General features: G+C 36.4%; 2 protein-coding genes across 3 annotated transcripts in view; both read left to right on the top strand.

Annotated features, from left to right (window-relative positions):
- Positions 1–6,456: 6,456 nt before the first annotated feature.
- On the top strand, positions 6,457–13,405 carry ercc4 (excision repair cross-complementation group 4). Its single transcript, XM_016236399.1, has 11 exons — positions 6,457–7,119; positions 8,754–8,934; positions 9,047–9,242; positions 9,342–9,549; positions 10,211–10,391; positions 10,486–10,608; positions 10,722–10,829; positions 10,910–11,462; positions 12,155–12,247; positions 12,343–12,455; positions 12,538–13,405. Exons 1-11 carry the CDS (start codon positions 6,934–6,936, stop codon positions 13,266–13,268), a joined length of 2,673 nt encoding a protein of 890 aa, XP_016091885.1. The 5' UTR covers positions 6,457–6,933; the 3' UTR covers positions 13,269–13,405.
- A 903-nt stretch (positions 13,406–14,308) lies between these two features.
- The window catches only part of LOC107554034 (MKL/myocardin-like protein 2), a 49,592-nt gene continuing 38,019 nt past the window's right edge, over positions 14,309–25,881 (top strand). For both annotated transcript variants that reach the window (XM_016236397.1, XM_016236396.1), the window contains exons 1-2: positions 14,309–14,501; positions 23,542–23,751. In XM_016236397.1, the coding sequence (XP_016091883.1) occupies positions 23,616–23,751 (136 nt within the window). In that variant the 5' untranslated portion in view covers positions 14,309–14,501; positions 23,542–23,615. The remainder of the gene's footprint in view (positions 14,502–23,541; positions 23,752–25,881) is intronic.

Below are 25,881 nucleotides of genomic sequence, written 5' to 3'. Positions count from 1 at the left end.
AAATACCACACCGATTTTTCATCCTTAACACAAAACAATCTTTCCCATTGCTAGGAGCTCACTGCACTAACCTGACTGACTCAGTGAACCTAGACATAAGATGTCCCTTATTGTCTCTCCAGCTTCTTCCTGCAGCAGCTCATGTATATTGAAAGCATCTTCCTGTGCTTTTTGTTTTGATCTCAAGCCAGAGGGCAAGTAATCAGCATGTCACTCTAAGATAGCATGCAGTACTCAAGGATGTACAACATAATACGATTTGTCCAGGTCAGTGACTACACCGTAGTAATGGCCTCTGTTCTTACATTGATAATTTGGGTATGTCACAGTAAGTCAGCTGTAAAGAGATGCACGGGTTTCTGTTATAGAAATTCAGGTTTCTTATAGAAATTATTAGGCCATTGGTCAGTTTGTAAAGCACAGTTTTTCATGCCCATCCCGGTTGATTCTCACACTGACAGGCAGCAGGGCATGTAGATGAATTCAGCCTTGGAACAGGAGGACATTTGACATTTAGCAGGTTGGTTTTCTTCACACACCAGAATGAACTCCTACACGTGAGTAAATCACAGGGCATCAACAGCCTGACATATAAACCACCAATAATAATCACCTACCGAACGGCCAAAACTGGCTTTATCTTAGTGTAAACTATCACTTATTCAACAGTTAATTCCATTCTGCTAGACCAGTCAGATTCATAGGAAGAATTTAATTTAAAATTAAATGAATCAATTTGAGTAAATCTGTGATGGGGTATTTTTCTGTGACTTTTTCTGCAGGTTACATCTACAAGGCAGTAGGTGGTGGCAAGTCAATGTCTTTATGAGTGAGTCATTCAACTAATTAATTTATTCAAGACTGTCTTTATGAGCAAATCACTGAATCATTCACAGATTTATTCAAAAATGCTAATTCATTTACAATCTCAGAAAAAAGGTACAATAGTGTCACTGGCATGGTACTCTAAGGTACAAAAGCTACTAGGTACATCTTTGTACCTTATTTACCCCGAACTTATACATATTAGTACCTTTTGAAAGGATACCGACCCAGGGACAGTTTTGTTAATTTTTTTTCTATTAAGACTGTAGGGATAAAGTGAGTCACTAATGAGTAATATGTGTGAGCCGCTAGATTATTCACTCAACTGTTTCATTGAAAAATGCTGGTTTTTCAACACACCACCATGTGTTGCAACAACAGTTCTGCTAATCATTTATTTGAAACTTTACCGCTTTTCCACCGAAATTACCTGGAACAATTTGTCCCAGGAGCTATTTTTCCCCCAGACCTGTTGCTGTCTGCGTTTCCATCGCAGTCTAAAGTACCATGACGAATAGGCAAATAGTCTGGTGACATAGGTCTGCACGCGTTTCTCAATACAAAGTACGCAAATTTCGGCCTTGCATCCTCGGTAGTTCAGACTTTGCGAGTTCGACTCGGGAGTGTTATGTCTGGTAATTCTGCAAACAGCAAAGTACTTGATAAGTCAGTCAGCTCGCCTTGGCTACTGCAATTTTCCTCACTGTATATTTACAATAAGACGAAATATGATACCAAACACCATGCACTGCCTCCTTTCGTTTTCGTTTTCATTTAAACATATTAATAGCCGCTGAAATGTAGCTCAGGCAAATGTGTATATAGCCTACATTACAATGAAACGAAATATTATATCAAACAGTATTGCCTCTTTTTATTTTCATTTTAACATATTAATAGATTAATTGAATAAAGACCAAAGATTACCTGTTAGATTTACCCAAAATGAATTATATTTTCTGTTTAACCACTAAAGTGACATCAGAGTCAGCGGCAAATGTCAGAAAAACTAGCCGAGTTGAGGCTGCTCTTGTCGGGAAACATGAGCACTGAGCGCCCGCTTATTGCATGGAGCTGATCGTCTCCGAAATCGGCGAAACACATTTTTAAATAGGCGCTGTCTTTATAAATAAACCGCAGATTTGAGTTTTAAACAACTACATTCTCGCCTGAAATACTTTTAAAACTACATTTCATGACACAAAAACAGTCATATTTTCAAAATTATCAGAATAAATGATGGTTGAAATCACAATGCTGCGTGAGCTCAACCAATCAGCATGTTTAGCACCCAAGTCCCGCCCCCGAAAGTTCCGGACCTTTGAAAAAGTACTACCTTGCGAGCAGGGACGGAGGGGCAGTTTTTTACCCGGAACTTTATTTAGATCCTGGTTCCTGCGGTGGAAACACACCAAGTACCAGCCCAAAGTCCCTAGTTCCTGGGGAAAGTTCCTGCAGTGGAAATGGGGCGTTTGTGGTGGCAGCGCAAAACCAGACAAAGTTGACAGTTATTGGATCTAAGATGTATGCCACTCAGTATTCAATTCTTGCCACTAAAGGGCGAAATGTGACAACTGTATGCAAATGTCGGAGATAATAAAAAGGCGGCTTAAAATCTGGCGAAAGCCATCCATGAGCATTCCCATTCAGCTAACCAACCCTTAAAATTCCCTCTTTTCAAAATAAATAAATAAAGGGTCCAAAAGTTTCTGAAGCAAGAACTTTCCACAAGCCAACACTTCAGGTTGTCAGTCAACCCTCACACAGACTTTGACAGATTGCTGTACAGTCTGCCCATCTGCGCAAGCTATTTTAGTGGAGTTGGACTGTAATAGAGTCATTTTCAGTATGCAGTGAGATGGAGGGCACATTAGCAAAGAGACACAGACACACACTACATCATTAAGATGCCTCATTGGCATTGCAAAATGACTTGGCCTATAAATACCTGTCTAAATAAGACTATAAAACCCTATTCATTTTAGATGGATTGAGATGTTCAATCACTGCAAAACGTGCTTCTCATACATAATGCCGTGGAACGTGTAGCCTTACATACGACCTTGCCTTGTTTATGCCTCTGAGCTCTCTGATTAATTTTGTTTCTTTAATTGGAATTTCAACTCTTTTTTTTAACAAAGAAATGACTTGTGTTATTCATGCAGAAGGTTTCTATATTCTACATTGTACGTGAACATTAATCCCTTTCTTACTGGTTCTTTTAAAATCCAGTAAGAATGTTAATGCGGATAATCTGTCACCACATTTTCTCACAACTGGGCAGGCTTGATTTTCATCCTCTGCTTCAATTAGATTATTACACATGATATTAATATTTGGATTAAAGGGAATTGCAAAATGGGGTAATATTTTTAAAAGCGCCTCTAGACTTATCAGCCACACTGCAGTTTGGTTTGAACACTAAGAGCTCCATTTTTAAATTCATTGGCACAAAAACTGTCTGATCAAACGGAGCAGCCATAGTGATTTCGTAAAATATGAAATGTGTTTCCACTTTCAGCCGCAAAGTAGTTTGTGTTATTTGTTCTGTTGAAATGCATTTTCTCTGGTGACTCACAACAGCAGTGAAGTCGCAACTGTGATTTTCCCAAAACACTCTGTATTACTGATAGATCATTTATCATGTAACTAGACTGTTTATTTTGTATCCTTGAAGCTTTAAATACCCACAAGAATGTTCCCTCAGTGGTTTTTGAGTTTACTTCATCAGGCTCACACTGTTCTCACTGTAACTTCATTTGGTGTTTGCAAACCAAATATCCTGCAGTGTTAGTCATGTACCTTGGTGACTTTAATCCAATTTGTGGTAGGCTCTGCCTTAAAGGTGCTGTATCTCTTCAACTAACTCACAATTTCTCCAAAACCCCACTCTCCCAGCACGTGGCTGCACACCCGAGCACTTAAAGTGAAACTTCACCCAAAAATGAAAAGTCTGTCATAATTTACACAACCTGATGTCATTCCAAACCTTTGTATGAAGATGTTTTGAAAATGTCCTTACAATGAAATTCAAAGGGATTCAATGTTACATTTAAAACATTCTTCAAAATATAATCTGATTTGTTTCTCAGAGGAAAGAAAGTATTACAGGTTTGGAATGACATGAGTAAATGATGACAGAATGAAGGATCACTTCACCTTATAAAGCCTATGTATCATATTTGATACGCAAATTTCTAAGGCCTCAAAATGATCAACATGATAGCCTGAAAAGCCTGTTGTACTCAACCATGCCTTTTGTCATCTGATTAATTTATACTTTTTTTTTAGCAAGTCAAAGCTAAAACTTACTAAAATAATATGTATATTTTGTCTAAATGCTCAGTAATGTGTTCCATTTTAAAAATGTAAATTTTTCTGACTACTATTATTCCATATGTTAGGCTTCACAGAGTTAAAGAGGCAGAGCAGGAGCCGTTTACAGTGAACTGAACATTTGGACTTGTTTTAATGAGTCATTGACATAATGCTGTTTACGCAGCGCACCTCCTGTCACCCTTTGAAAAGACTGCTAAAATCCAGCTGCTCTCTGAGCCGGCGCCTTTTCCTGCCTTGATTAATCTCATATGCTTCTTGACATGCCCAGTCACTGCAATGCTCCACTACTGCTTGGGACGAGTGTTTGTTTGCTTCCTCTAGATCTCCCCCTAACCTCATCCTTCCTGACATGGTGATGTTTGAGAAAGGCTCATATTAAACTTCGTACCAGACGGAATAAAAGGTTCATCCTGCTTTCATTTACTTCCACCATTAGGGCTTCCTCTCCTCAAGTGCATAGTCGGTGACCTCAAAAAACAAAACAAGCTCTCTGAACAGCAGTTCTCTTTATTTTATTTTATTTTTTCTTTCTGCCACTCCAATACAACGAATGAACAAGTGGTGCTCTTTCATGTTATTTGAGGTAACTTGTGCTTAATTTCAAACAAGAAACCAGAGCACTTGATGAGTTAAGGGCTTCCTGAGATACAGTCTGTACACTCTGTACATGTTTTCCCCTTTCTATTCATTTTAGCAAACAGCAAATAAACAAAATAAATAATGAAAGCATCAGAGAGACAGAAGAATGCACTTAACTGAACATGACCTTGAGTGATGCAGACCTGGAATCCACTATTTCACTCTATCTTGACAAGGTGTCTATATTGAAAGCTAAAGTGCTGTAACACCGTTACATCTAAAGAGTGGATAATATACTGTGCAAAGAGTGGTTTGGTTTTAAACAGCAGTGTCATATAGCAGTTATACATATCACATTCATAAACGTGTCCTAGAGGCATGAAATGTTGAAAACAACTGTAGCTGTTTGATACGGTGAGTTTCCAATTAATTCATCTGTTTTCATAGATTTCACGAATGAACAAGTGGTGCTCTTTCATGTTATTTGAGGTAACTTGTGCTTAATTTCAAACAAGAAACCAGAGCACTTGATGAGTTAAGGGCTTCCTGAGATACAGTCTGTACACTCTGTACATGTTTTCCCCTTTCTATTCATTTTAGCAAACAGCAAATAAACAAAATAAATAATGAAAGCATCAGAGAGACAGAAGAATGCACTTAAGATTACTGAACATGACCTTGAGTGATGCAGACCTGGAATCCACTATTTCACTCTATCTTGACAAGGTGTCTATATTGAAAGCTAAAGTGCTGTAACACCTTTACATCTAAAGAGTGGATAATATACTGTGCAAAGAGTGGTTTGGTTTTAAACAGCAGTGTCATATAGCAGATATAACATATCACATTCATAAACGTGTCCTAGAGGCATGAAATGTTGAAAACAACTGTAGCAGTTTGATACGGTGAGTTTCCCATTAATTCATCTGTTTTCATAGATTTTGTGTATTTGCCAAATATTTTGTGTAATTGTGTTGATAACAATGTGAAAATGTTTTTCTCTGTATTTTCACTACCCCCCCCCCCCCCAAAAAAAAAGATTAAGCATAAAAAGCATCCTTGTACATGTTATATTCGTCGTAATAGCTCTTTAAATCCATTTCCTATTTATTTTTAAGCATGCCCCACTTAAGCTGGGATAAACACTCGTTCAGCAGCACTCCACACAGAAGTGCTCTACTGCTCTCTCAAGGCCACTAAGTAGCAATGCACCCACTCATAGTGATTCATGGTTTCTGCAGCCTTCTGCACAGAATAGAATAGGTTTGCGATAAATGCTTTATGTTCAGCATTGGGACATGAGAATGTGTGAATGTGCAAGTGTGTAGGTGTAATATGAGTCTGTTACCGTGTGCAATGTACTATGCAATAGGCTATACAAAATGAGCAATACACAGAACAACGTACAATACAGCACACAAACTGAACACACTAATACTAGTATAGGGTCTGTGCTAATGCTACTGTTTACTTGATAGATTCAAGCTGAAGCATGTAGAGACACAGTAAATGCTTATTATAAAAAAATCCGGACAATTGGCTGGATGAAAAAAGAAAATTAATAATAATAATAAAAAAAGAAAAATCTCGTAATTATGACTTGGTATGTCATAATTTCGATCTCCGTCTTAAAGTCATAATGAGGACTATTTTATAATTTAGACATTTTTAATGGCTTTTTATGCCATAATTATGTTTTCCCAAAGCGTAATTTTCTCTTCTGAGGCGATAATATGCTTCCACGCATCACAGTAATTTAGATGTGGGAGTAGTGTTTCTCTTCATACAACACTTTCTACACTCTCCGTTTTGAATGGCCTGAACGAAAGTGCGGCTTGGACTTTGGTGTTGTTCCTCCAGTGCAGCAGGCGGCGCCGAGTTGAATTAACGTTCTAAACACCGCGACACCACGTGACTCAATAATACGCCTTTTTGAAACAGAAACGAAGGCGAGTAAAACTTGTGAAATATGAAGCGTTATGAAATAATATTTAGTTTTACTCACTTGTGTTTTGTGTGTGCACTACCGGCAACATATACACATTAAATAGTTGGGTTATTCCTCGGTTCGGCCTGATAAAAGGCAGTAGAACTGAAAGACTACATAACTTATTCATATCATTCAGCAAACCAGACACAATGAATCAGTATTTCAGTACTTAAAATCTAGATCATTATTTTAATCAGTCGATGAGGAAGATGGCGAGCCCGCTGCTGGAGTATGAGACGGAGATGTTTCTGAGTCTGTTCAGCACAGACGGACTGTTGATCACAGCTGAAGGGCTCGGGGTCGACCGCATTCTCTTACACTTCCTGAGAGTGTGTTCAGAGGAGGGCAGTTTGGTGCTCTTATTAAACACAACCACTCCTGAACAGGTGGGTCAGGCTGATTTATCCCGTTATAAGAGAGGATAGCGTTCGTTGACATGGCAAATCAAGTTCCCAAACCTGTCTTGGAGGCCCCCCTGCCCTGCGTCTTTTGTATGTCTCCCTTATCTAACACACCTGATTCCACTCATCAGCTCATTAGTAGAGACTGCAAGAACTAAATTGGGTGTGTCTGATTAGGGAGACATACAAAATGTGCAGGCATGCTTGTATATGTTCTTGTGTGAACTGCAAAGGACCTAAAAAGTGATACAAAAGGTTGTAAACTTGAATGAAATGTTATAAAAGTTACAACATCTACTACACCATGCTTAAGCCTCTAAAGCCTGACATGTAAATAAAAAAAATTAAATAAAATCTTTTGAAATGGAAGTTTATTGAACCTGTAGCCAAAATATTTATATGAGAAGTGAGAATATGAAACTCACATTTGAGGAGAAAAAAACACCAAGATTTATTTAAAGCTGCAGCCTGAGAACTAAATTTGCAATTTGGTGAAGATGTTATTTATCAAGCCGAAAGGTAGAGTGCGATTTTGATAGCTTGTAATGTGAATCAATGAGATTGTTATAACAGTATAGCTTTCTACTTACATAGAATGCATGTAAATATCATTTGTCACTCTAAATCTCCCAATAATATGTCTTTATATTATGTAAGATGATATTAAAGGGGTCATATGATGCTTTTTTAAAGATCATTATTTGGTGTAACAGAATATGTTGACATGCTTTAATGTTCAAAAAACCGAACACCGCAAGCACTCGTCGGAAATGTAACGCCCCTTACCATAATCACGAGCTTCATCTTTCAAAATAAACTGTAAAGACAGAGCCTGAAAGGGGAAGAAGAGTCGCGTGACAGACACAGTGATGAAGCTGGTATGTGTTTGCAGTACACAAGCCACGGTTAAGACAGCTGACTCCCTGTCTTAGAACTTAGACTCTCTCTCTCTCACACACACACACACACACACACACACACACACACACAAAGATGCGCAAAACTCTGCATTTGAACAGTCAATAGCAAATACTTAAACCAATAACAAAACAGTAGCTGATTCAGAAGCGCCAGATTGCGTTTTAGGGGGGCGTGGCAGAGTCTTAACTTTGATAAAGAATATCTCTTTGGTTTTGAGACTTTAGTCTTTGCAACTTCAGGGATCTTATCTATGCACAATCAGCTTGTAACACTCCAAAGAGAAAGGAAAACTTGAAATCGCATCATATGACCCCTTTTAAATGCTTAGTTTTTTGGTCAGAGCTCTGTAGTTTTAATTGTGGGGGACAAAACATAATTAAATACAATGGTGATTCAGAGATGTACAAATAAATATTCCTCAAAAGCATATTTGATACTTATATTTTAACATGATTTTTCTAAAATAATTTATGGATAATCAAGTAAAAAAAGTTGCTTGCTTCAGTCTAGTAAATGTTTATCTTTAAGTATTATAAACAACATAAAAATATTTTTTTACATCTTAAAAAAAAAAAGTACAGCAAAAAGATGTGTACAATTACCGGAATTTTTAGAAATATGATAAATTAGGCTTTATAGGGTTAAAGTGATTCAGTAATAATGATGAAAGTTGTGATGAATATGTGTGCCTGTTGAAGGAGTATTTTACAGAGCAGCTCCGTGCTGAAGGGGTGAGCCATCTTCCACAGACTGTGACCAGTGATGTGCATAGTAATGAAAGATATGATGTGTACACTAAAGGAGGAGTTCTCTTTGTGACTAGCCGCATCCTAGTGGTGGACTTCCTTACGGACAGAATTCCTGCTCACCTCGTAACAGGTCAGAGGAAGGCTGCTGGGAAAACACAGCTGTGTCCGTTACAACTGAGCCATACAGAAGGTTTTCAATAATGTGTTGCTGGACTAAATTGTATTACTGCATATTTGTACAGGAATCCTGGTGTATCGTGCGCATAAGATCATTGAGTCTTGTCAGGAGGCTTTCATTCTGAGACTTTATCGGCAGAAAAACAAGACCGGGTTCATCAAGGCCTTTACGGACAAAGCCACATCCTTCTCTTCTGGCTTCTGTAAAGTCGAGCGTGTCATGAGAAACCTGTTTGTGAAGAAGCTCTTTCTTTGGCCAAGGTATGACACTTGTTTTTTTCCATAGATATTACTTTGAGTATTTGTGATTTTTGTCGGTGAATGTTGTGTGTACATCAAGTGTATTTGCAAATCTGCTAGATTTCAAGCATCAGTAAACACAACGTTGGACAAACACAAGCCGGATGTGGTGGAGCTGCATGTGTCTCAGACTCCAGCGATGAGAGCCATTCAGAGCTCTATTCTGGACATCATGAACGCCTGCTTGAAAGAGCTGAAGCGCTACAATCCCACTCTGGAAGCAGAAGACCTCTCTCTGGAGAACAGCCTGGGCACTTCCTTTGAGAAAGTGAGAAATGATCATAGTGCTGTTGATTATACTGTATATGGGGGAAAATCATTATACCAATAAAAAACAAATTAATAATAATAATAATGCATTTCATATTTCATAATTTAATCTACTTATTTTTGTTTCATTTTTACTCTGACCTAAATTTTGATAACTATGTCAGACAGGAAGTATAACCATGGTTATTTCTATTGGTTTTAAATAAACATTATAATAATCTTAAATAAATGTATTTATTTTAATAGTTTTATTAGTTTTTTTATGAAAATAACACCACGGGCACTTCCACTTATTCATAGTGTTGTTGATAGCACTGATTTGCATAAAAAAAAATTCACAATTACACAAAAACTAATTTTAAATATTTTTTTTAAATGCAGTAATCATAATAATTCCATAATAGTTATAAATACATATTCAAAATTATAATTATAGTAAATAATGGTTATAAATAAATAAATACATTTATTTTAAAAAGTGCTGTATTGCTGAGGCAAATATAAATAGACAATTATTTCAAAACAATTTAAAAAATAATGAGAAAATAAAACAAAAAAGAAAGATAAATGAAATAATTGCATATCACACACAAAAATAAAACGCGAGTTGCTTATCATGATTAAATTGTGAGTTGCTGACAATGTTTTTCCATATGTAGACAATTCGTCATTATCTTGACCCACTGTGGCATCAGCTGGGGTCCAGGACCAAATCTCTCGTTCACGACCTGAAGATTTTAAGAACCCTTCTTCTCTACCTCACTCAATACGACTGTGTCACCTTCCTCAATCTGCTGGAGTCTTTGAGAACCAGCCAGAAAAGCTTCGGTAGTAATTCAGGTACTGATCTGTTGCTCTATTTGAACTCTTCAGTGATGGCGCAAACTATAGTCAGTAAAAGTCACCTGATTCTTTTTTTCCTGTTCTGAATCAGGCTGGTTATTCTTGGACTCAAGCACATCAATGTTTGTAAATGCTCGCAGCCGCGTGTATCGCATTCAGGAGTCAAAGAAGAAACTGAAAGTTGGAGAGACTGATCAGAAACAAAGTGCCCTGGGTAAAATATGTTTGATGTGTAGTGTTTCTTCTAAAAGGTCTTTACATACTTGTTTATCATTTTTAATGTACACTAATGCTAGTATCTTCTTTTGTGTTTATGTATAAAACTAGCCCCTCCAAAAAGAGAGCTTGTGCTTGAGAAAAACCCAAAGTGGGAAGCTCTAACAGAGGTGCTACAGGAGATTGAGAAAGAAAACAGCAGCTCTGAGCATGAACCAGGTAAAATCATTTAACAGTAAAGCGTTTCATGAACCATTCATATGCAGAGCATGAAGTTACATTTGCTGTCTGTACACCAGGCCGTGTGTTGATATGTGCCAGTGATGACAGAACATGTGCCCAGCTTAAGGAATATATCCAAAAAGGAGCAGAACACCTTCTGAATCGCCTTTATTCACGCACTGTTGGAAAAGAAGATCCTCAGCCTGATCTACTGAAGCTCGACAAAGGCTGGGCAAAGAAGGATTCTGTTAGGAGCAAAGGGAAGAAAACCAAAACCAACTCAAAAAAACCAACAAAGATCGAGAGACCGTCAAGAGTCTCTCAGATGCAGAGGCAGGAAGATGGAGCTGAAAAGGACCTCATTGGGAACAGTGAAGATGAAGGAGGGTTGGCTGAAGAGAATGAGGAAGTAGAAGAGATTCTTCTTGATCTTTCTTCTGATGACTACTATGGCATTCTTAAAGAGCCATTGACTGTCATTCACCCACTGAAGGGATGCAGTGACCCCTACAGTTTGACACGGGTGTTGCATGAGGTTGACCCCATGTTTGTTGTTTTGTATGATGCAGAACTCAGTTTTGTGCGGCAGCTTGAAATTTATAAAGCCAGCAGGCCAGGAAAACCTCTTCGGTGTGTATATTGGCATGGAGCAAATGTATATTTCAAGAAACTCAAATTTCACTACTGCTCAAAAGTTTGGGGTCGGTAAGGTTTTTAAAATGCTTTTGAAATAATTTATGCTCGCCAAGGCTGCATTCATTTGATAAAAAATAAAGTAAAAAGGTAACATTGTGACATATTATTGCAATTTAAAATAATTGTTTTCTATTGTAATATATTTTAAATTGCAAAATGTTGTTATGCCAAAGATTAACTTTCAGCAGCCATTACTTCAGTTTTCAGTGTCATATGATCCTTCAAAAAGAATTCTATTATGTTGCTTTGGTGCTCTAGAAATATTTTTTTTATTATTATCAATGTTGAAAATGTTGAATGTTGTGCTACTTAATTTTTTTGTGGAAACCGTGAAACATTTTTTGCTCAAGATTCTTTGATGAATAGAAAGTTTAAAAAAAACTGCATTTATTTAAAAACAAATATTTTGTAGCGTTATGAATGTCTTTACTGTGATCAATTTAATGCAAGTATTAATTTCTAATTTAAAAAAAATACTTACCCAAACTTTTGAATGGTATTGTATTCATTTACAGTATATATTTTTATTTAAACAATTTAAATTATTTATATAAATATATTTTTTCCATATTTACATTTAATATAAAATATTTAGCTTTCATGATTGTTTTCCCCCTTATGTTTAGTGTGTATTTTCTTATATATGGAGGCTCGACAGAAGAACAGAGGTATCTTACAGTCTTGAGCAAAGAGAAACAAGCATTCGAGTACCTCATAAGGTTAGCTCAATATTTCATTCATTGCATTCATTCAGTTGCATTCATCTTTTTGTGACCGTGTTTATCTTAAAAGCTGTTTTTTCTTTTTAAAATAGGGAAAAGGCCAGCATGGTTGTGCCAGAAGAGAGAGAGGGTAGGGAAGACACCAACCTAGATCTTGTCCGCAGTCATGAACCTGCCAGTGCCGCCACCAGCACCCGCAAAGCAGGTAAACCCTGACTTAGTCATAAAATATGGTTTTGTCAGTTCAACATGTGATGTGCTGAAAAATGGTTTGTATGTTCAATTAGGGGGTCGTCAAGAGGTTAAAGAGCCTCAGCGAATCATAGTTGACATGCGGGAGTTTCGCAGTGAGCTTCCTTCCCTTCTGCATCAACGGGGTCTCGACATTGATCCAGTCACCTTAGAGGTTGGCGACTACATACTGACTTCTGAGATCTGCGTAGAGCGCAAAAGTATCAGCGACCTCATTGGTTCCCTACAGAGTGGGCGTCTCTACACACAGTGCCTCTCTATGACTCGATTCTATCGCCGTCCCGTGCTGCTTATCGAGTTTGACCCCGCAAAGCCTTTCTCCCTGGTGGCCCGCAGTGACTTTCGTCAGGAGATCTCTGCTAGTGACGTCACCTCCAAACTGACCCTCCTCACCCTCCATTTCCCCCGCCTGAGGCTGCTCTGGTGCCCGTCTCCCTATATGACAGCAGAGCTGTTTCAGGAGCTCAAACACAGCCGCCCGGAGCCCGACGCTGCCACAGCTCAGGCCGTTACTGCCGAATCCGAGACCGTGATGGAGTCAGCAGACCTGTACAACCCCGGCCCTTACGACTTCTTGCTCCGTATGCCTGGAGTCAATGTGAAAAACTTCAAGAGCCTTATAAAACATGCTTCCTGTCTGACTGATCTTATAACATTTAGTCAGGAAAAGCTCAGTGAGATATTGGGCAGTAGCAGCAACGCCAGGCAGCTTTATGAATTCCTACACAATCCCACGAACATAGTGCCTGTTCAGAAAAACAAGTAGATATCGTAAAGAAGAAAAGTATTTACATTGTAATCTCAGGTTTGGTAATTGTGCCTTGTCAAAAGGGATTGTTATTCATATCTATTATGAAATTGTTGTATAAGTGAATTAATTATTGTATTTCTGAATATTTAAATACCTTGTATGTTAGAATCAAACTTTTCTATTTGTAATGACTTGTGACATTGCATGTAGTTATATGTAGCTATTCTATATAACTTTTTGTATTGTAGACATTTAAATGTAGCTATTTGCTTGTTAGATGCTTGATATTAAATTTTTTCTTTGGCTGTAGGCAAATTTCCACTCTTAGAAAAATGTTACAATTTTGATCATGATTAAAATAAATTATTTCTGTAATTATCTCCATGTATTCAACATAAAAATGAAATTCAGTCATTTACTCATGCCTGATATTGTTCCAAAACTGCATGTTTTTCTTTAACTACTTTCATAATGACTCACTTTTTCCATACAATGAAAGTGAATAGTGACTGAGATGTAAAGGACTATATATATATATATATATGGGAGTTAACTACCATTAAACAATATTGTGAAAATTACAGTTTATATAAAAGTTACACTAGCGCCCCCTGCTGGTGACCGGCCTATATAACCTCTGTGTGCGTCACTGAGTTCAGACGAACAGCGGCCATCTTACTTCCTCAAAAAAAAAAAATTTACTCCCCAAAAAATTTCCACTCTTAGAAAAATGTTACAATTTTGATCATGATTAAAATAAATTATTTCTGTAATTATCTCCATGTATTCAACATAAAAATGAAATTCAGTCATTTACTCATGCCTGATATTGTTCCAAAACTGCATGTTTTTCTTTAACTACTTTCATAATGACTCACTTTTTCCATACAATGAAAGTGAATAGTGACTGAGATGTAAAGGACTATATATATATATATATATATGGGAGTTAACTACCATTAAACAATATTGTGAAAATTACAGTTTATATAAAAGTTACACTAGCGCCCCCTGCTGGTGACCGGCCTATATCACCTCTGTGTGCGTCACTGAGTTCAGACGAACAGCGGCCATCTTACTTCCTCAAAAAAAAAAAACTTCAGTCCCAAAGAAAAACAGAATCAATCCCTGGATACATGGGTGACCACATCAAGGACAGTTATGGAGCATTAAACCAAGGGGCTACGACAAGCAAGCTAGACACAGCTATAGGAAACAGGGTAACTTAAGAAGCGACATTATATGACAGTAAGTGATTTAATGTGTAGCCCTGGAGTTCTCGTGCTAGCCTGTTTGCGCATGTGAGGATTGAGCCATTGACAAATACGGAGCATGATTGTCATGTACACTCGAGATATACACGCTAAGATAAAAACATAAACACGACATATTGAATATTCTTGGCCGAGCTTTACATATATGCCGCGAAATGTATTTACTGTTGGCAACTAGCATGCTAAGTTACAGTATTGTCTGTAAACATTGAGTTGTGATGTTTGTAGATCAACACTGCAGTTTCACATGATGCTTTTGGTAAAACTGGGGTTTACATGGTGAGCCCCTCAGTGGTAGATACTGTAGGCCCCGGAGGAAAGGTCTGTTGATGATTTAGTCTTCTGCATGGCAGAAAGGTTCAACACACTGGAAGTTTTTGCATCCTGTTTGTTTCTTATTGACTCTCCTGGTGAAACTGAAACTCCATGTGAATGAGAGTAAACAATTGAATAGATCTGCAGTCTTCAGACAACTCGTGAGTCATACACCGGTGTCATTGCATATGGGAAGCTCATAGACTAGACTCCTGGCATCTCCACTGCAAGTCATGAATGTCTGAAATCAAATTCTGTAGTGCTTGAATGCTAAATTTGTGCTCTGTGGTGTGTTTTTGATTTGAAATGTAAAGTTAGCAACCAATTCAAGAATTCACCTGCTATTATTTGCTTGATTTGTTGGTTCACGCAAATGTAGTTTTTATCCACATGTCTAGATTTTCTATAAATACAGAAATCAAGAATGTTTTATCAAGTGTATCCTGTATTCTCAGCTGTTGACTATGATACCTAAGTTTTAATTACTTAACCAGGGGTTTTCAACCTTTTTCAGACAAGGGACCCCTAGGAGAGACATACTGTAGAAAAAAAGTGAGTGTTGCCTGGCCAGTAATAGTGTTTAGTACCATATTATTGTACCATTGTGTTTATTGTGTAGGACACATTTAGCTCAGTGTTGTTATCATTAATTAAAACTACTCAAACTAACTTGTTAATTGAAATAAAGCTGAATATAATATGAATATTATAATTAAAAACTGCATATGAAAGTCAGAAATGGAAACTAACTGAAATAAAAGTGCTAAAATGACGAAAATTAGAACTGAAGTAAAAATAAAGCTAGAAAGTAATAAAAATGACAACAGCACATAACAAAATTACCAAAACTTAAAATGATAACTAAACATATAAAAGCAAAAGCTAAGTCAAGATATTAATTTTACTTGATAAATAATACTAAAATAAGACATTTTAGCTGTACTTTAGATTCTTAACTTTTACTTTGTTTTGGGAACTGTTTTTTTTTTAATTCAATTTTTTTTTTATAACACTAGCAGACCATTGTGTTGTACCACTGTGGACCCCTTGTTAAAGACTCCTAGTTTACATCATGTCTTTTGATAAATTGCACTTGACTTTAGGATGTACACTTTGGCAACTACATTAAAATGCACAATTTGTACATATCTATGCAGCTGGGACATTTCGTAACACATTTTTTAGTGTACATACATAGACATTTTAATAAACCCCTACATGAAATTATTAATGGACCATTCGTAAAAAGTGAATCTTAAAGTTTGTCATTAACCCTCTGAGGAAGTTGAGCACATGTGCTGGGCTGGAGTCAACTAAACATTTATCTTGTGCCAGGCTGCCAGCCCACCTTGTTACTCTCCTTTGATGAACACATGGAAATCATTGCTTGTGTTTCCAGCACAACACATGAAAAGGATCAAACATCTGGGGTTGCTTTTTAATTGGAGTTTGATATTTTCCAGAGTATTTAGTTATGGCTCATAGAAAGCTGTCTCAGCAGAATCAGATTCAGACCCCTGACATTAAAGCCACTTAAGACAGATTAAATGTTGTTGGCCACTGTGAAGGAGAAGCTATTGTGCTAATAGGCTGAATAGAGAACTAGAGCTTGAGGGCACACCTTTCTAAAGGAAAACCATGAGTGTTGTAACTTCCTTACTAGAACAATGCTTATTGCAACAGATATGAAACAAGAACTAGTTTAGTTATTAAAATCACTTTGTGGCTGATTGAAATTTGATCAGTATATTGGTTCAATTAAAAAGAATCAAAGTATGATATGTTTCATTGTTGTTTTTAACAGTGTTGTTGAACAGTGTTCCTGATATTTTACACCGGTAATCCTGTAAAATATAATCCATTTTAAGCTCAAATGTAATCCCTGAAATGAAATGATGAGTTGTAGCAATGCCAGCTTGAGTTTGAATGCAGTTTTTTGGTTTGTAATTTTTGAATGATAGTTATTATTCATTGAAAACTCGCCAAACCCAAGAATTCCGCTCATCTTTGGAACACAAATGAAGATATTTTGAATGTTCTCTCATCATTTTTGCCCTTTCATTGACAGTACACTCAACCAAAATTTCCAAGTAGGGGTGTGTGATATGTATTGTCTGCAGTATTATCGTAATTGTTGTTTTAACAATATATGAGCTAACATTATCAATTGTCACTCACTTTGCAAAAAAAAAAAAAAAAACGTCTTGAAAGTCCCAAAGCATTTACTGTGTGATGAAGCCTGTTAGAATGTCCCTATATAATTAAAGTTATGAAAGCCAAAAAATATCCCTGTATAGAATTTTTTTTTTATATTTCTATAGTTATGTAATATCACACAAGCAACAGTACCATTTTCCTAAAAATTAACATGTGCGTTTGATCGCATATGAGATTTGTAATTTTGTACAACAGTTCAACAAGTTGTGAATATTGAATGAGTTACATTTTAGGCACAATATTGTCTTCTTTTTTTTTCCGATAATAGTTCCAAACAAAGCTAGAGCAGAACATTTGTGTGTCTCAGAGCAACACTGCAATGTTTCTTTCCTGAATTAATCTGTTTTTGAAGGAATCATTTGAGTCAATGATTCAATGATCCATTCATCAGCCCAACAGTCTTTTTTTTTCTTGCTTCTAAATCAATCAGCTGTTTTGAACAAATCATTTGAATGAACGATTCACTTGCTGCCACCTACTGGCGGTTTTAGTGTCCCTATATAATTAAAGTTATGAAAGCCAAAAAATATCCCTGTATAGAATTTTTTTTTATATATTTCTATAGTTATGTAATATCACACAAGCAACAGTACCATTTTCCTAAAAATTAACATGTGCGTTTGATCGCATATGAGATTTGTAATTTTGTACAACAGTTCAACAAGTTGTGAATATTGAATGAGTTACATTTTAGGCACAATATTGTCTTCTTTTTTTTTCCGATAATAGTTCCAAACAAAGCTAGAGCAGAACATTTGTGTGTCTCAGAGCAACACTGCAATGTTTCTTTCCTGAATTAATCTGTTTTTGAAGGAATCATTTGAGTCAATGATCCATTCATCAGCCCAACAGTCTTTTTTTTTCTTGCTTCTAAATCAATCAGCTGTTTTGAACAAATCATTTGAATGAACGATTCACTTGCTGCCACCTACTGGCGGTTTTAGTATCATTTTTATTTATTCATGGAAGCCTAAACCTATGGAAGCCCGTTTCTGCCACTGAATAAAAAATTCAAAAAGGTTATTGCAACTTTTTATCTCGCAATTATGACTTTATAACACGCAGTTGTGAGTTAAAGTCCAATTTTGAAGGGGGGGGGACTGATATGTTCTCAGAATTGTGAGTTTATATCTCATAATTATGACTTTTTAACTCGCAATTGCGAGTTTATATCATGCAATTCTGAGAGAAAAAAAGTCAGAATTGCGAGTTTGTACCACGCAATTATGAGAAAAAAAATTTGGATTGTGAGATAAAAAGTCACAATTACCTTTTTTATTTTTTATTCAGTGGCGAAAACTGACTTCCATATAAACCAGCCAAGGTACCTAGCACAAAATCACACTCATCGGAAATAAAAATAATCCTGATAAATATTGAGATATTGTTTTTTGTCATTATCACACAGCCATATTTCCAAGCTTCAAATAGTTTATATAGACACTGTTGAAGTAATCCATATCAATTGAGTGGTTTAAATCAAGTCGTCTGAAGAGACATGATCGCTTTATAAGATGTAATTTAGGCTTTGATCAATGCACATACATAGAGCTCATCAAATAAACACAGAAGATCCAGTGTAATTTTTTGACGCGCAACATCCATTGAGATTTGTTCTCCATGTCAAACATATATGGTTGAGCGATGTCTATATGTACGTTTTGAAGCATGGAAATTTTGGTTGCGTGAGCAAAAATTACGAGAGAATATTACAAATATCTTCATTTGTGTTCTGAAGATGAATGAAAATCTGGAATGACTTGAGAGTGAAGAATGATAACAGGACTTTCATTTTAGGGAGAACTGTCCCTTTAAGTAACTACTCTTTGGCATCTCCTGACGTCAACATGAAGGCTGGTCATTTCTCAGTGAGGTGCCATTAGTTTACCTGCTTAGTTTTGAGGAAACCTCTCTAGATCTTGCCCAGTCATTCTTGCTTGTTTTTTCCCTCGCTCCTTCTTAAGACATGTTGATGTTTACTCTAATTGCCTTCAATAACTTAACTGAATTGATTGTGATAGATATCATATTGTGATAGAGGCATGCCAGAAACAGCAGACCACAGAAGCAGCACAGCGGCAGCCCCTCTGTTTTTCTTATGTAAGATATACATTGTTATTGTAACTATCCTTATAATGGAGAGATGTACATGTATCTCATAGATCACTGTACCACCTATTTAATGTGGTGTAAGCCAGTGGACTGTTTGAATGTTATTCTTTGACGCGGTGGATCCACATCAGACGGCAGTCTTCAGCTTTGTATAATGGCCTGGACTGTACAGTATTTGGTGGATGACATGTGTCTGGAGTGTTGACTTTTGTACAGTGTCATAACTGAAGTGTTGTTATTGAATATATTTAATATTTTTATATAAATTTTGCCTTGGCAATTTCACAGTTTGTGGTCAGCTTGTTGCTTCGTATTGCATCACCATTGCTTGTGGCAGTGAGTATGCCACAGATTGAGCTAATTGCATACAAATATTCACATGTGTGACATTAAATCATATGCTCCATAAATTCGTCCTTCCATAGAGTATACATTTCTAAATAACAAATGTAAATAAAGATAAGTAGCTACACGCATAACAATATTTAGTATGTCATTGCAAATGAACATCAACTTAAGATACTGACAGGGAAATAGTTAATAAATTAGAGATTATCATTATAGTTTAGTTTATCCAAATGAATCTAAAACGAAACATTTTGAATCTGTTTGCCAACAGAGGCTGTTTAGTCAAAAGGATTGTTCTTCTAATTGAAAAAACAAACACTTCTGAGATTGCAAAGAGATCAAATACATTTAATATATTAAAACACACACACACATTTAGCACTATACAAGTACAATGTTTCCCACAGACTTACACTCAATGTGTAGCGGCACTTCCCCGAGGGAAATATAGGCTATATATAAAACAGCAAACGGGATTATTGAAAATTCACATTCATTCTCTGCCATCAGGAGGCGCTTTAGGAGCAGCAGAAATAGCGGTTTCCCCGGTAACAGCTGTAATCAAAACAGCGCTGCGCTCATGAACGCTACTTTATCAGCATTATAGGAAAGATTCAATGAAAATTACATTGAAACTTTTCTAAAGATAGCCCTTCTAAGATACATTCATATAAAAACACCCGCGCCGCATTTTGACTTTGAAACGTGCAGAGCTAAGATAAGCGATTAACTGTGATTCATTTGATTGACTAATCAGCATTTTTTTTATTAAGAGACTAAGTTGAATAAAAGATTACTTTGTTGTCAAAAATTGTATAAAAACTTTTTTTTACCTTTTAGTAGACGATTAACCGCGAGCCATTTGAAAATCGATTCAAATATGTGACTATTCGGTTGAGATGCAAAAAACAAAATCGCGATTCAGTTAGGGGTAGGAGTTTATATGAATGTATGTCTGAGGGGAACTTACTGTCTTTAGAAAAGTTTAGATGGTATTTTTTCTTTTCGTCTTGCATCTGTATAATGCATATTAAAGTTCATAAGTGCAGCGCTGCTTTGTTAACGGCGGAAACCAAGAAAACGCTTTAAGCGCCACCTGCTGGCAGAGAGTGAATCTGCATCTCATTCAGCTCAGCTGTCATGCAGATATTTTTTTATGTATAGTTTCACAAAACTGAAGTCAAACCATTCCTTTTTTGCTTCAAATTTCGAAATTATACTCTAAAAACTGCTCATGTCGCATGTATGCAGCATCTTTGTTTGGATCATGATTAAAATGCAGTGGTTGCATCTAATTTTAAATAGAAAGAGCACAGACAAAGCCTTGTTTTGTTTATATGAAGAGATTTCTTTAATTTGTGTTACTTATTTAATGATTTGGAGCTTGTTTTAAAATTTCAATGTAGTTTTGTTATTTACATTTACATTATATTTACATTTAGTCATTTAGCAGACACTTTTATCCAAAGCGACTTACAAATGAGGACAATAGAAGCAATCAAAACCAACAAAAGAGCAATAATATGCAAGTGCTATATTATTATAGTGTTATTTCAATTTCACAAAGAAACATGCAGCATTTTGTCCAAGCAATAATAAAAGGACACATTTAATTTATAATATATCTTAAATCACATTTTGTTAAAAAAAATCGTGAATCGAATCGTGAGTTGAGCGAATCGTTACATCCTTACCTTTTACTCTTACATTTTAATATGTAATCTTAAACTTTTCAGTGTATGCAAGTTTACGTTTGACCCTGTCCTGTATGAGTGATCGCTAAACAGTGTACTGCTGAGAGAGGCAGAGCTCCAGCAGCTTGAGTTTATTTGTGTGGGAGGCGGCTGTATCCTAGCAACAGTGACTATGAAGGACTAATAGCAGACTTCATTGCACAGTGTGCACACTGCCCTTCAAAGCATAAACATTTGTGCATTGTGTTGACTATCAACCAAAAGATCTTATAGTGTAGAGAATGTTAGAAATTCAAAAATAAAGAGGATGAGTAGATGACATTTGCTGGTGTGTTATGTAAGAATACATTATGAGGCTTGGCCTGGTAGTATTGCTGCATGCTTTTGTGCACGAGTGTTTGTTTGCAGTATGTTATGTTCAAATCCCTGATTGGTTATCTTGGTTTGGGCCATTGCTCATTATGGATACTTAGGATAAGACAAAGATAGAAATGAGTGCTTGAAGCTCGGGTACAAACAGTATATTCTAGTACAAAACACTACAGAAATTGAAAAATAATAATTTTCACTGTGTTCATAAATACACTGATCTTTTTTTAAACTACTATTGTTCAGTTTACAAGTTACATGTTCTGTTTAGAGCAGTGAGGGATTTTCTATTTTTTTTAAGACAAAACTGAATGTGTTTACATGAATACTAACCAAGACAGGCATTTTGTCAGAACTTTGTGTGTTTTTGACCGTTTAAACATGATAAACTGAGAAGTCAGTTCAGGACTGCACACTGATTGTGCTCTTTTTTTTTTATGGATTATTGAGCTTAATAACCAGGGGTGCACATAAGTTTCATGAGAGAACCTGGAGATTTGGTTTGGTGCTCACACTGCACATACAGTATAGTGTGTGACCTATTAAATATAACTATAAAAAAAATAATTATAGTAATAAGAATATTCTTGCACTTTATTTTAGTTTTTAAAAAAATCAAATAATAAACAAAATAATAAAGTGTGATAATACTATTATATTTTTAAATAAATAGTGCACCACTTTATGTGCACCGCACTTTACTTCCTCATTCATACATGTTTCTTTATCACTCAGTTGTGTCACTCTAACTTTAGGTAGTACTAGTATGACACTTTTTGCAGTTATTATGTGTTTAAATGGCACATTATGCAGGTATGCAAAAAATGTAACATTTTGTTAATTTTGCATCATATTCAGCGATCAAAGAATCGCAAAAACCTGGAGGGACTGGTTAATAAGTAGACGCTGCTAATGTTGTCTTCACTCTGAGGTAATATCAGACCATGCAGTTTTCTTCCAATACTGTCCATCTCCATATCAAAACATGCTTTGGGATCTTTAATAGGTCAGAGACCGCATGTCCCACAATGTTGTACTCAACTATTTTTGTGTAAATGGCCTGAGTCATTGATAACTCAGTACAAACAGCTGGAATTTGCATTTAAAAACCTGCCCTTTCCTTTGAAATGCTGAATCCAATGTTACAGGCAGCTAAAAGCTAAACCTTTTTTCCCCCGGGGGGCAGGATGGGGTGTGGGGTGGCTCAGAGGGGGTTGAATACCACAGGAAGAGGGGGAAAAAATCCATTCTATTTTTTTTTTTTTTTTTGGAAGCAGAATGTGATGTTTTATTTGTTTTAAGTTAGGAATCCAAATCCATCATTGTCAAAATAGAGTTTGTTAGTTAAACAAAATCCATCACTGTCCACTTGTGCTGAAATATTTCTACATTTTGTTTGAGATCAGTTGCTGAATTGAAAATGTGTAAAATTAGCAACAGAAGAATTAGCCTCTCTGTTCCCATGTGACAGGAGGTTTTGAAAGGCGAGTGTTTCATGGGAATGAATGATTGTGGTTTATGCTGATGTGGTCATAGTGTGTTCTAGCATTTTACAGCACCATGGTGAGCGCTGTGTTTATATCTTTATTGGTTTCACATCTAAACCACTGGGATGATGTAAAGTTGAGTAATGACAGGCTAGCAAACACGACCTCTATTCATTCACCGTCTGTGGAAAGGCTCATTTTTATTATTTGTTTGTGCTTTGATAGCTGTGCAACAGCAGCAACTGTACATGCCATAGATTCAGTACATCCTGTGTTTTTGGTGGTTTTGCATGGCTAAAGTGATATTGCAGACCCTACCACATCCATGACCTATTACATCATTCCCAAACTCCCCATTTCACTTATGATTTCAAGAATTGCTAATACACAGTCTGCCAGCCTTGGACCAAATTCCTTTGATGTTTACTTATTTTTTTTTCACCTGAATCTATACCGACTTTGTCTTTTGCAGAAACTGTGAGGAGCTTCCTGTGACCATATCGTCTCCTGATCCCCAGCAAACCCTTGACTCCTCACTGAGGAGACATGGAGGTCCAGGGGGATGCTGGGATTGGGGGTTTGTTGGCGCCCAGCCCACAGAGTGAGGCTGTAACCCATGAGATGGGTGAACTGTCCCTGCACCCAAGCCAGAGGCTGCCCCCCCTCAACGAGCGCAAAAATGGTATGTCACTTGCTATGATGCTTAGGGGTGTAACGATATACCAATGCCACGGTTGGGATCATATCATGGTTTATGAACCACGGTTCGGTTCTGTTCTATTCTGTTTGCTGTGGGAGTAGGGTTCATGGCATGACACCAGCAATGCTAAAGAACACTAGTTTTACTTTTAACTCAATAATAATAACAATAATTACTCTCTGGTAGTTCATGTTAATTAATGCTAGGGATGCACCGATATGAAAATTTTGGCCGATACCGATAACCGATTATTCTTTATTTTTGAAAGCCGATAACCGATATGTTGGCCGATAAATCTATATCCAAATTGTTATATACTTTTTGAGAGCCTGATTACAAAAAAGGTCTCATCATTAAAAGCCACATCCCAAACACTTCAACATAAGCAGCCTAGTATGAACGGTGTACGTTTTAAAAATATTTTTACTATAAAAAAAATATTTTATAAATAAAATGATGCATAAATAATGCAAACAAGTCACGGTGGAACAAGATTGCTCTCAAGGCTGTATTCAAAAGAGGTCTTAATGTGAAATTACAAGCGGAGTTGGCATGTAAGGCCGTAGATTTGTCCTTGAATGAGTTCATCACTCTGGTCATTTAAGATATCGGCCAAATTTTCTTATCAGGCCGATACCGATAACAGAAAAAATTAGCATTTATCGGCCGATACCGATATGGTGGCCGATATATCGTGCATCCCTAATTAATGCATAAACAAACAAGACTTTAAAATGTGTTGCTTTCTTAAGTGTTACCTGAAAATCTATTGCCTTAAAATTTTAATAAAATTAAATAATGCCTAAATAATGCAAGCAAGTCATCTGACATCATTACTTAGGCTACATATAAAAATGCATGTGCCGTGGATAAATAAAATGGAATAGCCGGTAGGCTTGCCGCGATAGACGGCGCTGACGGTGATACCATTGTTAAGCCTCAACACTGGTTATGTCACTTGCCCACCACGGCACCGACCCCCACCGTCGTTTTGATTTTTTATAGTAATAAAAATAATTTAGTTCAGTAAAAGAACAAACACTACAATTAAAAACTGAACGCAGTTGCTCAATGCAGCGTGCCGAACGACAGACGCATAGATCAGATTTCATTTCTCCAGTGAGGAGAGTGAGTCGAGCTGACTGAGGTGAGACAGACAAGACGATCGCGGATGATTTAGTTTAGAAACGAAATGCAAAAGAGCCTGTTTGGCAGTATTTTGGATTTTGAAACGCCTGTTGACTTTTGCCGTTTATCTAAGGTGATTTTGGAAGTTTTTTTAAACATTTGTTTCTTATTTAATTGATTCCTCATTGTTTTCTGATCTTTACTTTATTGAAACTTTGTGCCATTTATTTATTTATTGTTACATCAAGGTGTATGCCGTGCCTCCAAGCTTTCTTATTCGTTTTGCTAATAAACTTTCTACGTTTTTTATTTATTTGGTTATATATTAAACATGTTTACTTATTTCCAGTTTTGTATAGGCTACCTATTTAAACTTTATGTAAGTTATTTGTTATTTTATATTAGGCATAGCCTGCCCTATAGCATGGTGTATTTTTATTCGTTTTGTTAATAAAAGTTCTATGTTTTGTATATAGGCTAAAGTGAGTTTGACGTTGTATTTTGTTGTTGCATTCAAGCAATTGACGCCGAACTGCTGCGAATTCAAAAGTGAAAGTAAAATGCGCACGCAGCTTTTATAAGCTATTTAAAAGCAAAGGAAAGCGAGGAAAAGAGGGAACGCCCCCGCCCCCACAGTGATACCGGTATTCTCGGTGTTGGGAAAATTTCCTCACCGTCACAACCCTAAATAACACTATGATAATATACTAATATAGCACTTGTAAATTATTGCTCTTTTGTTGGTTTTGATTGCTTCTATTGTCCTCATAATTGTTAGTCGCTTTGGATAAAAGCGTTTGCTAAATAACAACATTTTAATATAATGTAAATGTAAATAAAACTAAATTGAAATTCTAACCCAAATCAAATAAATAACACAAATAAAAGACATTTCTTCATATAAACAAACTAAGGCTTAGTCTGTGCTCAACCACTGCATTTTAATCATGATCCAAACAAAGATGCTGCATACATGCAACATGA

The sequence above is a fragment of the Sinocyclocheilus grahami genome, unplaced genomic scaffold (genome assembly GCF_001515645.1).
Source record: "Sinocyclocheilus grahami isolate Dianchi unplaced genomic scaffold, SAMN03320097.WGS_v1.1 scaffold490.1, whole genome shotgun sequence".
Taxonomy (NCBI): domain Eukaryota; kingdom Metazoa; phylum Chordata; class Actinopteri; order Cypriniformes; family Cyprinidae; genus Sinocyclocheilus; species Sinocyclocheilus grahami.
Note: the sequence above shows the minus strand (reverse complement) of the source record. Positions and strands in the feature narration are given on the sequence as shown.

What these genes read in the sequence shown, in the direction of transcription:
- ercc4 (XM_016236399.1), top strand. Translation starts at nt 6,934, where the DNA reads ATGAGGAAGATGGCGAGCCCGCTGCTGGAGTATGAGACGGAGATGTTT. An exon ending in TCAGAAACAAAGTGCCCTGG is followed by an intron (nt 10,609 to 10,721) that starts GTAAAATATGTT and finishes GTATAAAACTAG; the next exon opens with CCCCTCCAAAAAGAGAGCTT. An exon ending in CACCAGCACCCGCAAAGCAG is followed by an intron (nt 12,456 to 12,537) that starts GTAAACCCTGAC and finishes ATGTTCAATTAG; the next exon opens with GGGGTCGTCAAGAGGTTAAA.